The following is a 15,737-nucleotide window of genomic DNA, read 5'->3' as shown; positions in this document are numbered from 1 at the left end:
CCTTTAGAAATTCATCCCTATATATTTACAAAAGTATCCCTCATCCTTTAGAAATTCATCCCTGGATATTTACAAAAGCATCCGTATTACAAACTCATCCCTGTTTAGAAATGAATCCCTATAAATTTACAAAAACATCTGTATTACAAACTCATCCGTTTAGAAATGTATTCCTATGCATTTACAAACTCATCCCTATGTTTAGAAATGAATCCCTTACAAAAGCACCTCTATTACAAACTCATCCCTATGTTTAGAAATTCATCCCTATGTGATTACAAAAGCATCCATATTACAAACTCATCCCCATTTAGAAATGTATCCCTATATATATACAAATGCATCCCTACTACAAAATCATCCCTGTTTAGAAATTCATCCCTGTCCATTTACAAACTCAGCCCTATATATAAACTTAACCCTATGTTTAGAAATTCATTCCTATATATTTACAAACACATCCCTATTAAACTCATCCCTGTTTAGAAATGTGCCCCTATATATTTACAAATGCATTCCTATATATATATAAACTCATCCCTGTATGTTTAGAAAATGTATCCCTATATACAGTATTTACAAAATCTTATTTATTTACAAACCCATCCCTATATATTTAGAAGCTTGTTAACACTGGACATGATACGTCCACTCCAATGGCAAAGTACAGCTTGAAAAGCATAACACGGGTGTCAAATGAGCTCAACTGAATCAGAGTACTGTAGGCGTCATATGTTCACAGCAAGTTCTTCTGGGAGAAATTCAAAAAACAAGCAACTTTCCACTGCTGAAGAAAAATAACCTGTTTTTAACTACTACAGTCATGTTTAGCAACTTAGTAACAATGTCTTCAAATATATTACTTGGTTGCACAACCTCTATGTGATGTTAAAGTGGGATGACCGTTTATAAGAATGTTCTGGACATTCAGAACGGGGAAGATCACTGGGGAAAGGCCTGTTTCTGGGAATCTTTCTGAACTTGTATTCTGTCTGATTGGAAGAACATGTCTGACCCTAGTGTCCTGACCTAAAAGCCTTTTAATTACATTCAGCTGGCAGACACACCCTTAATATGAGATGAGTGGCTTTATATAAGATAAAACACAGGAAAATATTACTTTATTCACAGTAATTATCAATAATAAAAAGGTAACTTTTCTTCAGAAAATGTGAGTGCTTATCTGTGCAAAACCTGCCACTAGAAGTAAAAGCATTAGTAACAGCACTTATAATGGCTTTGGTCCTGCTTCTGTGTGCTATAACTGCAGTGATCGAAGGTCTGATCAGTAGGAGGTTGGCTGACTCATGTCAGAGAAGATCCAACATATTGAGCACTGAAGAAATATTTTGAGAGTGCTTTTATTTATCAAATGGGAAAAGATTATCATACAATGAAAACAGATTAGTTCTCAAAGCCGCCCTGAACAAGAAACAATGACATGATGCTGATTTGTTTCTGGCTCTTGCTAATTTATTTAAAAATAAATTATAAAAGGCATTTTGGCAGATTTTGTTATTTAGAAAAAAAACAACAAATCTGCTTCACTGCTTATTAACAAAGTCATGTGGTGTGACCAACACTGAGAAAAAAAATGAGAAAACAGAAAATGATATCATAGAGAGGAGTCTCTACAGACCCTCATGACTAGACATAATTTGACATTTTAATGACAAGGTTCGGATACAATGTGGTGCAACTCCCTAAAAGCCCTGATGTTTATGAATTAATCATTCATTATATTTGTAAAAAAATACTTTTTATCTTTAAATCGTTTTTTAAAAATTTAAATAATGATTAATTTGTGTACACACATAATCAAAGTGTAAGAAAAATTATAGTTTGTATTATTTTATATTACTTTTTATATGATGGTTAGACCACATGACATTTTTGAAGTCATTCAATCCAAACTTGTCTTGTTTTTCTAAACTGTCAAAATGTTTTCCAAAGACGTGGCACATATTTTTTTAAATGATTTTTCTTTTCTTTATTTCAGATCATCTTATTTTTTACTGATGATGGATGAAAATGTTGTGGAAGTCTGTCCCTGAGAAACCAATGCATCCAATAATCCCTTGGCAAAAGGTCAGTGACAGGACACGCTGTGTAAACCCTGATGGCACACGCACATGCACGGTCTTGAAATGGAAAGCAAATATACTGGCACACACAGTGTGTGTACACGGATTACGCAGTCCAGATTGGATTATCGTCAGCGATCAGATTACAGATGACTGCGGTTGTTTAGATCTATGGAACAGAAACAGGGCCCGCTGTTTGCCTGTTTACTATTCCCGTGTACTGTATTCCCGCAGCTCGAGCTAATTGTGTTACACTGAAAACACAAAGACAGAGTTGAATGTAGGCTGGAGGATGGGCTGACGAAGTACAAGAGGAGCGGTCTTCTGGAAAGGGTAGGGCATGTGCCCTTTCACCCAACAAGTATCATATAAGATTTCAGCCACTGAAAATTTTCGTGTTTTTTGTCAGAAAGAGAAAAAACACCTAAAATATATGCCGCCTCCCCCCTCAGTGTTCAGCACTCAGGTTTCAGTCTCGTTTTAGCTGTTATCATTGCATCAGTGCCGCTCCGCTAAATATTCCGCTCTGTACATGTGCTGAGTTCAGTTGCTCATGGCCCATGCGAACGCTCTATGTACTGCTTATGCTCATCAGAAAAGCAAAGTTCGCTCAAATAACATGTCGACGTGAAATTTCTATGTATTAGTATACTTGTTTCTGTTTGCAATACACATGGTATAGACATGCTGATTGATGCTGGTAAAAATCACGCTATTCTGTCGTTCACTGATCCGCTCCCCGATACGCTCTGCTCACATGCTCTGATAATAGCTTTGTAGGACTATACATTATTTGGTTAATTGTTCAAAAAATAAATCAGTTAAATCTGATTCTGTTGCATAGAACTGAATAAAGATATATATTGATATTTAATATTAATATATTTTCTGTCCATTTTAAGTGTTACATTAAATTTTATTGGCTTGTATTTTTTAAATTCAGTATTATTAAAATGATTGAATTTCATTAAAAAGTGTAGTATTAATACAATTATAAAAAAAAAAAAAAAAAAAAAAAAGTTTAACGGACAAGAAATTTCATTTCGGTGCATCCCTATATAAGTACTCTAAAAGTGTTTCCTTTTATCCTATAGACACATTCTTCAGGCCAAAACAGACAGCTTGCAGTTAGTAGAAGAGGAAAACAGGAAGCACATGACTGCAGCGGGAAAAATCCCTTAGTTTCCTTCCTGGTACTCACTATACCACATATGGCTTAAACAACAGGCAGACAGACAGACAAACAAACTCTGACGGACTAAATAAGAAGTGATGGCATCAACGTTAAAGGTTCCGTTCTTCGTGATCCCATGTTTCAAACTTTAGTTAGTGTGTAATGTTGTTGTTAGAGTATAAATAAAATCTGTAAAATTTTAAAGCTCAAAGTTCAATGCCAAGCGAGATATTTTATTTAACAGAAGTCGCCTACATCGAACGGCCAGTTTGGACTACATCCCTCTACTTCCTTCTTTAATGACGTCACTAAAACAGTTTTTTGACTAACCTCCGCCCACAGGAATACACAAGAGTTGCGTTTGTAGAGTGTGTTTGTCGCCATGTCGTCGAAACGCTGTTATTTTCATCCCGCAGTCCAATCACCGGGTCTGATTCCGGCTCAAATTGATAGGGTAAAATTAAAGACATGTTTACAATAACACTGAGCGCGTGCATCTCCACGTTATGGTAAGAGGCGTGACCTTTCCGGGCAAGATGCGCTAAGCTGCTGTCGAATCACAACACAGGAACCGCTGGCACAATCAGAACTCGTTACGTATTTCTGAAGGAGGGACTTCATAGAACAAGGAAGTCATCAGCCCGTTTTTATGACAGTGGAAACAGCGGTATACAGATAAGTAAATTATGTGAAAAATACTGTGTTTTTTTTTTTACACGCGAAACATGAACACATGTTATATTGCACACTATAAACACAATCAAAGCTTCAAAAAAAACACGAAAAACGGGACCTTTAATATCTGTAGGGCTGCCACGATCAAAGATTTTCAACAGAGTTATGCGTGTTATAAACATCAAAGAAGTCAATGTTACCATCCATTAGTTTTGAATGTAGGAGAAAACTAATTCATTTTAAATCTTTTTGCTCTATTTTCAACTTCCAGGTTTAAATTTGTCTTTGTGTCAATGTCACAGAATGTGACATTTTCTCGTACTATAGTATGGTGATGATTCAGTGGTGTCTCATAATTATTCGTGAGACTGTGTGTCCTTATCCTATGAGAAGACGCATTGCTTAGTTCATGGCAGCACGCGCTTAATTATTCATGACATCACGCATTGAATTCCTCTGACAGGTGCTTCAAACTGATCGCATAAAATAGAGTTTCTGCGGCACCCGAGTTCTCTACAATATTTAATAAAACGCGATTCATCCACACTGAGTGTAACCAATCTTTACGGCTCTTTAACCAATCAAACGGCTTATAAAAACGCCACAAAATAAGTCTCAAAAGTTATCAAAGATGTAACAGCGGTTTCATACATGTATTCAATGCGGAGAACAAAATGCGAATAGCTGTGCATTTATTTGTGCATTAAATTATAGCAAATACCACGTGTGCCTATATTGTGTTGCATGTAATGGTAATTTGCAGCGTGCATTTGTGGGAAGCTTTGATGCTTTTAATGAGAGCGAAATAACTGTCTGAATCAGAAGCCGTTGCTGTGTTGTCAGTCTCCCCTCATCCCCCTCCAATCTGCAGCTTAACCACGCCCACTTTTGTAGCATTTTTCAAAACGAGAACCGACTGCTACTGAAACAGGGGGTTTCATGACCCTTTAAGCCATTAGTCGTCTAGTCGCACGTTTATGATATTAATTTAATGACTTAAAAGTGTGTGAGTGGGGGGGGCAATCGGAAAATGGTTTGAGTTTCAGAGCTGAAAAAGAATATAATATGTAACATTGTTGACAATAGCCATGTTTCCATCCACCGAATCACAAAAAAAAAGAAATCCTTGAAGAAAACACCAAGATGAGCATAAAAAACCTTTTTTATCCAATAAGAGGACAAGCACATAACTACGATGGAAACACATTTACCAAATAAATCCCTTGATGCTCAACAAAAAACTCACTTGACTTTGCCTCAGCAGAGGATGTGATTGGATAACTGAACTAACCAAAGGACCAATTATTGCATTGCACAGCATCTCAAATGATGTTTTATTCTGAAATGCCTGATTCAAAATCTGTCATCAAAACAATGTTTTGGTATAATGACCTACCAGAACAGTCTCGCATGATTGCGTTCACAAACATCGGGCATTCAAACACTAGAAAACATGACATTTCATCTGCGCAATTTGAGATGCAATTCATTTATGATGTAGGATAAAAGAGCAACAGTTTCTTCCCCGATTTTTATTACAGATATTTTGCGGCAATTTTCCAGGAAGTGACAAGATTGTTCTTTTGAACACGTGGAATGGAAACGCTGCTGTATCTGCAAATGTTTTATGCGATATTCCAAATTTGCAAAGTTAAATTCGTACCTTCGGATGGAAACTTTGCTATTGTTCTACATTACAAATACTAAATCATAATAATGAGCTTCAAGCGCACACATAAAGCTTGCTCCAGTGCACTGGCAAAAATAATGACCATGAATGTGTTGGGGGGGAAAAAAACAGAACATTTGAACATTTTAATAATTTAATAATAAACTGGTGTTTTCTGAGTCAGTGTCAGCTGCAAAGATGAAGTTGACGACAATGACTCATCTCCACAGTATAGTGTATCCGCCTACCATATAGAGAGAAATGGGTGTTAACTTAAACATACCATACAGCAAGCGCTAATTTAGCTTCCACACTCCGCACGAACACTTGGATACGCACCTCAAAATAGCACACATTTATCTAGGTTAACGTTACAGTGAGCGGCCATGTAAAGTGGCTAATGTCAGGCTACTACTTACATGTTTCAAGTGATAAGTCATGTTTGAGGTTGATGAAGGATAGGCAAACAATTGGATTTCCTGCCCAACATAATTACCACATGAACCAGCTGTGTTATCAATCTGTCCGTCTCGAACTGCGTGACTTTGATACTTCCTTTGGATTTTTTTCCCAGGTGTTAGATGAGATGACACCCAAAATGTGCAGTGGTGGCGGTTCCCCATGATAGGTTTGAGAAGCACTGGATTAACACTGCCTTCACGTGCTATCAGGAATGTCCTACTTCCCACTTCTGAAGTTGTGATTACGAGCTTGTCGCATTCAAGTGCTTTGTTGTCAGAAAGATTAGGAATTGTGGAGGGCACCAGGTTTATTTTTGCCTATTTATAGTGTAAATCTTATTAAAGCCAAAATATTTACTCCTTGACAACCATATAAACCATATTCTGACTGTCTTTTGGTCAAATACAAGCTATTTTCACTGTTTATAAAACATACAATATGCTTCAAATGGTTATTCATTTATGTAAATATGTACTGCTTTAACGACAAGACAAGGTGATGTAGCTGTTGTGGGAAAGCAGTCACAGCAGCAACTGTTCTCCCCTCTGCCATGTTTAAACTTAATGGCACAACAAACTTGGGAACTTGGGAATCAAAATTATCCCGAGCTTCCCAGTGGTATACAACTTGAGAGGGCGTTCATGTTTAATTTATAACTAGGAAGCTTGTATTTACGATAATTCCTACAGTATGTGAAGGCAGGATTAGCCTCTTCTCATCAACTATTGTTTGATCAACTATTAGAGGGCAGCCCTAATTATATGGATAGTTCAGACTAAATTCTGATTGGATGACTCACGTTCAAAGCGAGAAACCATCCAAAAAACCTATTTTTGGCCATATGTTCCAGTCAGTTTGAATGAAAAGTTATTTGTAAAAAACCCCAAAATCAGAGAACATCAGAAGATACAAGATACAGATGAAGCTCTATTGTGGCCTGCCAAACGTGAACAGGTTCACTAAAACGCTCCCCAGAGGCTTGGCGCTCAGTTTCATCTCCATGGCAGTAGTAAACAAACGGAGGGAAACAAAAGCCAAGAGGTGAAATGTCATAAATGAGTCAATGACTCTGTCCTCTCCATAGAGAAGTGTAATTGTCATTGTCAATTGTGCAGACAAACTGTCCTAGTTGCATAAGCACAGTACTCTTTCTCTTTTTCTGTCATGATGGACCACAGCAAACACAGAATCCTCAAAGACCTCTTTGATATGATATTCGATGGGAAAGAAAGAGCGATGTGTGTAAGAGAGCAGGAAGAATGGGAGAAAAAATGCTATTTTCCAATAAAAATGCACATAAGTGGAAAGCAGAATTTTCCTAAAGTCAAAGCCAAATCTAATGCAATACATTTCAAATAAGATTGAGAACCAGCAAATTTCTGAGGAATGGATTTTAATATGGTAAAAAAAAAAAAAAAAAAAAAGAGAGAGAGAGAAAGCATTTATATGTAAATGAAAAAAAAAATCTACACTAGTTTTGGTCAGTAAAGGCCCCGGTATACTTCAAACGAAATCGAAGAACGAACTGATGTGACGTCATTTCGAACAAAATCAGGCCAAAACGAAGTCCGTTTCGTGTTCTTTTTGGAAGTTCGAAACGGCTTGCCAAAGCGAACCTTCAGGAACTCCAGCTGCAAAACACCTTCGTACTACCATTGGTCAGTGACGATAACATAACAGGAGGTGTGCACTGAGGCTCCGCCTTCACTCGCGTGGGACTAGTCTTTGACTCATTTAGTGTTTTTGAGTTCGTCGAGGTAAGATCTCCGCGGGTGAAAACATGAATACACTGGATAGCCACTTTATAGTACAAAATTAAGTTGTGCTTGTAAAAAAAAAATGAGGCACTAACACTGTTTTTCATGTTTGATACTTTAAAGCTGCTTGATTTTAAGCAATCTATTGAATAAAGTGCTATATGAAGACGTGACGTGACTGGAGTGCTACTTTGCAGAGCTCGTACCAACATTCCCATGTTGTTATGATCAGACGCTTTTCTTATGCTTTCTATAAAAAATGCTTGCTGTTTTCTCATTTTTGTTGCGTTTAATTTGTTACTAAGAAGAACGTGTACAGCACATATTTACATATTCATCTAACCATCGCTCTCAGCAGTGTGGGCGGCGTCAGATGTTCGTTTACAGTATATTGCTGGTCACGCATTTCGAACTTCGTTTTACCCCTAAACGAAGAACGAAAAAGAACTTTGTTTGAAGTATACCAGGGCCTTAAGGTTTTAATTATTTAAATAAAAATAAAAAAAGCCTCTTCTCACCAAGGCTGCATTTATTTGATCAAAATAATGTGAAATTTTATTACAATTTAAAATAACTCTTCTATTGTAATATATTTTAAAATGTAATTTATTCCTTTGATCAAAGCAGAATTTTCAGCATCATTACTTCAGTCTTCAGTGTCACATGATCCTTCATAAATCATTCTGATATGATGATTTGATGCTCAAGAAACATTTATGATTATTATCAATATTGAAAACAATTGTGCTGCTTCCTTATTTTTGTGAAAACCGCATTAAATTTTTTCCAAGATTGTTTGATTATTGATTAATAATCATTTATTTAAAATAGAATCTTTTTGTTAAATAAATATTATATTTTATATATATATATATATATATATATATATATATATATATATATATATATATATATATATATATATATATATATATATATATATATATATACAAACTCAGCAAAAAAGGAAACATCCTTTTTCAGGATACTGTATTTTAGATCATTTTGTAAAATACAAATAATAAGCTTAAAAGGTCTTTATTGGAAAGTGTTTAAACAATGTTTTTCATGCTCAATCAATGAACCATAAACATTTTGCACATGCATCTGTGGAACAGTCCTCAAGACACTAACAGTTTACAGGCAGTGGACAATTAAAGTCACAGTTCCAATAACTGAGGACACTAAAGAGACCTTTCTACAGAATCTGAAACTCTACAAAACACCAAGAGAAAGATGGCCACCTGTGTGAACATGCCAGAGATGAGGACTGTAGCAGTGAACAAAGCAATAAACTGCAATGTCCATAATGTAAGACACCTAAGACAGTGCTACAGGGAGACAGAAGGACAGCTGATTGACCTTGCAGTGCCAAACCACAGTGCCTTGGTAGAAGAGTGGAGTAACATCTCACAGCAAGAACTGGCAAATCTTACGGACCACAAATTTTTTAACAGTAGTGTAGAAAAACAAGGGGTCAGAAACCGGCTAGTTAGTGTCACCTTCCTAACTTCAGCTGGTACTACAGTAGGGCTACACAAAATATTGTTTTAGCATCGAACACCACACTATTGCCTGTAGAATGACTTGAATGATTCACAGGGCAGTTTCATATTAAACTGAAAACACTTGCAGGGAGGTTCTGCCAAAACAAATCAATGAGCAATTCTGAGTGCTAAAGGGAGTTCACAGTAAGAGGGGGAACGTCCTACATGAAAAGAAACATTCTGTTATAAAGGGAATAAGGGAGATTTTTCATGTGAACTGTAGAGGACAGATGTGCCTTTCTGTGATTAATTCAACAGCGGGTTAATTTGATCAGTGCATGTTTCCTTGGCCAAACAGAACTACATTGTCCCGAGCCATTAGAGACACTCATGTACGTCAATGAAAAACAGACAAGTGTTTGTGTATTAGCGGCATAATAAAAGGATGCAGGCAATTTACTGGATCATCAATAGAAAAAAAAAGAATTTGGCATGAACATTAGTTTGTACAATATATCCAGTATTGAGACTAATACACTATAGTTCAAAAGTATGGGGTAAAACTTTATATTTTGAAAGATATTAATAGTTTTATTGCGCAAGGATGCATTAAATTGACCAAAAGTGACAAAGCCATTAATAATGTCACAAATTTTTATTTCAAATAAATGCTGTTGTTTTGAATTTTCTATAAATTAAAACAAATCCTGAAAAAATTCCACAAATATATATTAATCAGCACAACTGTTTTCAACATTAATAATAAGAAGAAACGTTTCTTGAGCAGCAAATCGTCCTATTGAAATGATTTCTGAAGGATCATGTGACACTGAAGACTGAGTAATGATGCTGAAAATTCAGCTTTGATCACAGGAATAAATTACATTTTAAAATATATTCGAGAAAACAAATTCAAACTTTTGAATATTATACCAATATTTACACTCTTCTACTTATTTGGGCTTCCAAATAAATAGTAAATTTAGTAATAATTCTACGAAAATGAAAAGCAAATAATAACACACAGACACAGCTTATGATATTATGTAACAATATCCGTTCAGTCTTACATGGATGGAGGAACGCGAGCTGACCAAGCACTTCTCAAAACTAGTCGGCTTAGCCTTAGAAGAACTCAGCGAGAACAACCACTGGGGACTTTAGTGTTGTTAAAGACCTGTCAACTCATCTGTGCTCACATGGACGAGGACGAAGACTTTCAGCACAGACACTGTCCTCACAGACAATTCACTTAATCCAGGTGTGAAAATGTGGCACAAACTCCAACAAACCAAAACATAAGTATGCTTCATAGTAACTTTCATGAATGAGTCATTAACAACCTTTACATAATGCTTAATCAGTAGTTCAAGGAAATTTGAATATATAGGCAAAAATGTGAAAGTTTCAAATTTACATGACAATTATAACTTGTGCATGTTAGGTATTATATGATGCAAGAATATTTGTTATTATAAACTGTCATAGCTATTCTATATCACTCGTTTCTATGGCATAAACTGATAGTTATTAATGGTTAAAGTCTTTCTTTTACCTCCATAAATGTGACTGCCACTTACTTTTCTCCTGCGCTCTGTTGAGCTCCTCCTATGAATCCATATCTGTCGGTCTGGATCTCGGTGTTGGCGAAGCCGTTGAGCTCAGTGTTTGAGCCCAGAGAAGAGCTCTCGTGCTCGGCCAGATTCTCCACCGTGCCCCGCTGACTCTTGTTGTCCTTCCACTGCACTCCGTTCACCGACTGAAGCTTAGCCATGATGAATATGCGCTCCAAACGCGACAAATGAACTTGCTTTTGGCTCAGGCAAGAATAAAATGTCTTTTGACATACAAATAGTGGATTTCCTCCTGTCAACCGCCTCAAACTATCAACACACTGAGATTTGAGCCTCACAGCCTCCAGTCACACTAACGATACGGCATATCTGATGGTAGAGACATTAAAGTAAAGTAAAACTGAGGTTTATCTGACCCTGACAGGCCATTGTGGATATGTACAAGCTATATCTGTAAGCGAGTTTCACAGAAGACACATGCATAAAGACATATTATAAATGAATGCACTAAATTAGCATAGCAAAGTAATAATATCTCTCTGTCTGAGGAATGTCTAGCGCTAGTTTATTATGGCTGAAACAAACTGGAACTCGACTGAATATAAGTTAATTTTTGTATTTTGTCAGACTCTTAAACAAACCACAAATGTAATAGTTATAAGCTAACAAGCTAACCTGACGTAAAAAAACACACGCCTTGACAACTCTCCGTATAAACGAATAAAACTCAGACTCACTGTGATGGAAAGTCAGCGTTTGTATAATGTTTCTGACGCAATCGTTTTAATCTTATTTCATATAATCTGTGTTTATGAGCGTTTGTATGTGACTGACTGAATGGCTTGAGCTAAAGTCGCGAGCTTTAAGGAGGCGTGGCTGATTATGCGCAGTACAGCGCGCGGACAATGCAGTATTATTTACATCAACCATAATTAACTAACTCTATTGATTTGACTAATATACACAGGTTTTAACATGTAGATATTTATACGTGGTGTTTGGTACATAAGAAACAGCAATTTATTGTAATTTATATACTCTATTTATATTTTAATGGGTATATATACAAATTTTATTAGATTATTAACAATAATAATAGTTGTTGTAATAAAAATTATAATATTTATTTATTTATTTATTTATTATTTATTTATTTTATTAATTAATTACATATTTTGGAGAACCGGGCATCAAAGCCATCCTCAGTGGCTTTCCGTACTCGACGTGCTCAAAGGTTAACCATGCCATCTGCACTGATTATTGCTTCTTATTATGGCAAAGCAATTATAAGTGTTCTCATCCTTCACATGCTGTTCTCATGATTGTCATAAAAGTGCCCCAAGTAAGTCGTGATGAATGTGCTTACACATTCAGTTCATATAAGAGCACACACTTCTGATGTAGGCTACTGTGTGTTTTTAAAACACAAAGAAGGGAAGGTCATTATTCAGTCAAAAAAAAAAGGTCTTTAAATCAAGCTAATGGCTGCCCTCCTGTGGGTGACTCACATATCACCATGTGCCAGAGGCACGTGAAGCTTGTGGTGCATTTTGCGGATTCACGTGCTGCACGAATGCAAATGATGTTCAAAATCTATAGTAGCCTAAAATTTGAAGGAATCATAATCAGTTCGGTTCAATAACTGTGTAAAGTTCATCAATTATAGTTCAATTCAGCTATATAAAGCAGCTCTGGAGAAAACTGTGATGTCATCGTCCTTAGTGTCAGTACAGTCAATAATATCGCAGAATATTAAAGGATTAGTTCACTTTCTAAGTAAAATTTCCTGATAATTTACTCACCCCCATGTCATCCAAGACGTTCATGTCTTTCTTTCTTCAGTCGAAAAGAAATTAAATTTTTTGATGAAAACATTCCAGGATTTTTCTCCATATAATGGACTTCAATGGAGCCCAAACGGAAGAAGAGAGCTAGTTCAGCATTTATGGTTAAAACTTATATTATTTATTTATTTATTAAGAAAATGAGTGATGGTTTCTCTAGATAAGACCCTTATTCCTCATCTGGGATCATGTAGAGTCCATTGAAGCTGCACTGAAACTGTAATTTTGACCTTCAACCGTTTGGGCTCCATTGAAGTCCATTATATGGAGAAAAATCCTGGAATGTTTTCATCAAAAACCTTAATTTCTTTTTGACTGAAGAGAGAAGGACATGTACATCTTGGATGATAAATTATCTGAGTAAATTATCAGGAAATTGTAATTTGAAAGTGAACTAATCCTTTAAGTGTCCTCAACTAAGCAAATCCAGAGGCTACAGTGACAAGGAACCCAAACGCCATCGGGTGACAGAAATGGAGAAACCAGGCTCGATCGAACCAGCATGGTGGGATTTATAATCACAAGTCAGATTGTGGATTGATGTGGTTTGAGGCTTTATTAACGTACCTACCCTAAACTACCCTTAAAACAATGCAAATATAGTGTTGGTAGCACAGCCTAAGTAGCATTATTCGTAAAGACACCAGCATGAAAAATATATCTTGTTATACAACATGCAGATAAAGTCAACTAAAGTTAATGAACATGCAACAGACATATTATTTCAATCATGTATGAAATGCACACTAATGCTTGTCACTATGGTGTGTTTTTAAAGTGATAGTTCACCTAAAAATGAAAAATATAATTTACTCACCCTCAAGTTGTTCCAAACCTGTTTGAGTTTCTTTCTTCTGTTGAACACAAAAGAAGATATTTTGAAGAATGTTGGTTACTAGACAGTTAACAGCAGCCACTGACTTAGTAGGGGAAAAAAATTACTATGGAAGTCAATGGCTACCGTTTGGTTACCAACATTCTTCAAAATATCTCCTTTTGTGTTTAACAGAAGAAAGAAACATACATGGAATAACTTGAGGGTGAGTAAATGCTGAATTTTTATTTTTGGGTGAACTATCCCTTTAACCCTCTATATGGCATTTCCTTTACATTCTTGCTACTTAAAAGTATATATTGCTTTATTTGCAAGCTTAAAAGAAACCCATGATATGTTGTTTTAAACCACATTACACCTCATCATCTGTATTTTTCTGCTTCTTTTGATAAGAATGTTTTTTGTTCACAGATTAAGTTTGTCTAACAAATGTCTAAAATAAATTGAGAACATTTCCATATAAATAGAGAATTACAGTAATGCAATTTTATAAATAGTGACATTCTTTGTATTACTACAATTATTACTTTATGTGGAAATTTGATTTAAATTTATAGTGATTTTTTATATATATTATTATATTAATAATTATATTAATATTAATATTTTCTTTCTTTCTTTCTTTCTTTCTTTCTTTCTCTTTGTTTGTTTGTTATTGGTTCTGTATGTGTAAAAAAAAAAAAAAAAAACCACCCCTGAGCATCACATCTGTGTCATCTGTCCACGTGTGGGCCTTACGCCTCGGGCCTCCTCCTGCAACACTTCCTCTCACATGTGTAAGTGTGTAGCAGGCAGGAAGTGTTTGATCTAAACAAATGAATGCAGCTTTGCAGACTGTGCCCCAAATGTAACGGTTTGCAGGCTCTGTCCACTCTTCACTGTCTTTCACGTGTAAGTGAGTGTGACAGGAGAGAGATTTCCAGCGGGCTGAGATGAGCAGTGTTCACCCTCTTTTCTCTCACAGCCACGTGCTGCAGCTCCAATAAAGGATTAGAGACAATGTGCTGCCAACAGACGAATGAGGTTTCCTTAAAGATACTTCCAGAGCTGTCGTCAGGGAGGGGAAAACAGGGACATCCACCACATTTAACTCTGTGGGTGATTTTTCAAGGTTTTTGGAAACTTATGTGAAAAATAAAACTTATGCAAATTATGTTTTATGTGACTATGTAATGCTGAAATTTATCACATGTCCTGTAATAAACATCTGATCATAGCCTTGGTCCAGTGTTGTTACTGTTAACTAAAACTAAAAGTAATAAAAATAGTTTTTGATAATTGAAGTAAAGCTTGAAAAATGATTGCTTTGGCAACCATTTGAAGTTTAATTTGAAGTAGGCCTACTGAAATTACTAAAACTGAGAAAAAAAAAAAAAAATAGAAGCTAAATTGAAAAAAGCACATAACAATATAAAACAAACTATAATTAACATGAAAACTGAAAATATAAAAATAAAAGCTAATTTAAAAATATTAATAAATGCTATAATAGTATATAAATATTTCTAAAATAACACTGCCTTGGTCAACCTATAGGTGGATTTTGATCATTTGATCAAAAAAATCTGTAGAAGCCTGGGAAACTTTACTGTTGTTAAATTTATTTCAAATTTATAAAATGAAAAGAAATAACAAGGAGCAAACCAGGAACATTAACACACGCTAACAAACATAAGAATAGATAAGCAACAGAACCAAACAGGAAGTATAGTGTATAGGTGTGTTCACACCATGTCGTAATTACCGTAACGATTCTAAACAGTAAAAGTTTACAACATCTCGTAAACTCATCATTTCCTAAAAGACTACTAATTGAACCACGTGGCCGCTGTATCATCTGACCACTCCAGATTTAAGGTGTGTTGAACTTGAAGCAGCGCAGACCGATCGGTGAATGACATCAAAGTACCGCGAGAGAGATTCATAAGCATAAGGAGCTTTATATACGGTAATTGCGACATGGCCTGAATGCAGCATATATACAGAGAGAACTAAACGAGACACAGGTGGGGCTAATCAGAACACAAGGCAACTAACAGGGAGTAATTGAGGTCAAACTGAACTGAAACAAAAGACACAGGAACGGAAACACAATAACACAGAACATAAACCTGAAATACAACTTTCATAATGATTAACAATTTCTAAGCATAAGTGCAACTTGATGCGTTTTGTT

General features: G+C 35.7%; 1 protein-coding gene across 2 annotated transcripts in view; it reads right to left on the bottom strand.

The window, feature by feature from the left end:
- Positions 1 to 11,920, bottom strand: part of tbc1d10ab (TBC1 domain family, member 10Ab) — a 30,291-nt gene extending 18,371 nt beyond the window's left edge. The window contains exons 1-2 of one of the 2 annotated variants that reach the window (XM_048173719.1): positions 11,620 to 11,920; positions 10,889 to 11,251 (exon numbers count right to left, since the gene is read on the bottom strand). In XM_048173719.1, coding sequence (XP_048029676.1) covers positions 10,889 to 11,082 — 194 coding nt within the window. In that variant the 5' untranslated portion in view covers positions 11,083 to 11,251; positions 11,620 to 11,920. Of the gene's footprint in view, positions 1 to 10,888 lie in introns of both variants that reach the window. The other variant, XM_048173711.1, reaches the window with a different exon arrangement.
- Positions 11,921 to 15,737: the final 3,817 nt, after the last annotated feature.

This window comes from Megalobrama amblycephala, linkage group LG2 (assembly GCF_018812025.1).
Source record: "Megalobrama amblycephala isolate DHTTF-2021 linkage group LG2, ASM1881202v1, whole genome shotgun sequence".
Classification (NCBI taxonomy): domain Eukaryota; kingdom Metazoa; phylum Chordata; class Actinopteri; order Cypriniformes; family Xenocyprididae; genus Megalobrama; species Megalobrama amblycephala.
The sequence above is the reverse complement of the archived record's forward strand: the minus strand, read 5'-3'. Positions and strand labels throughout refer to the sequence as shown.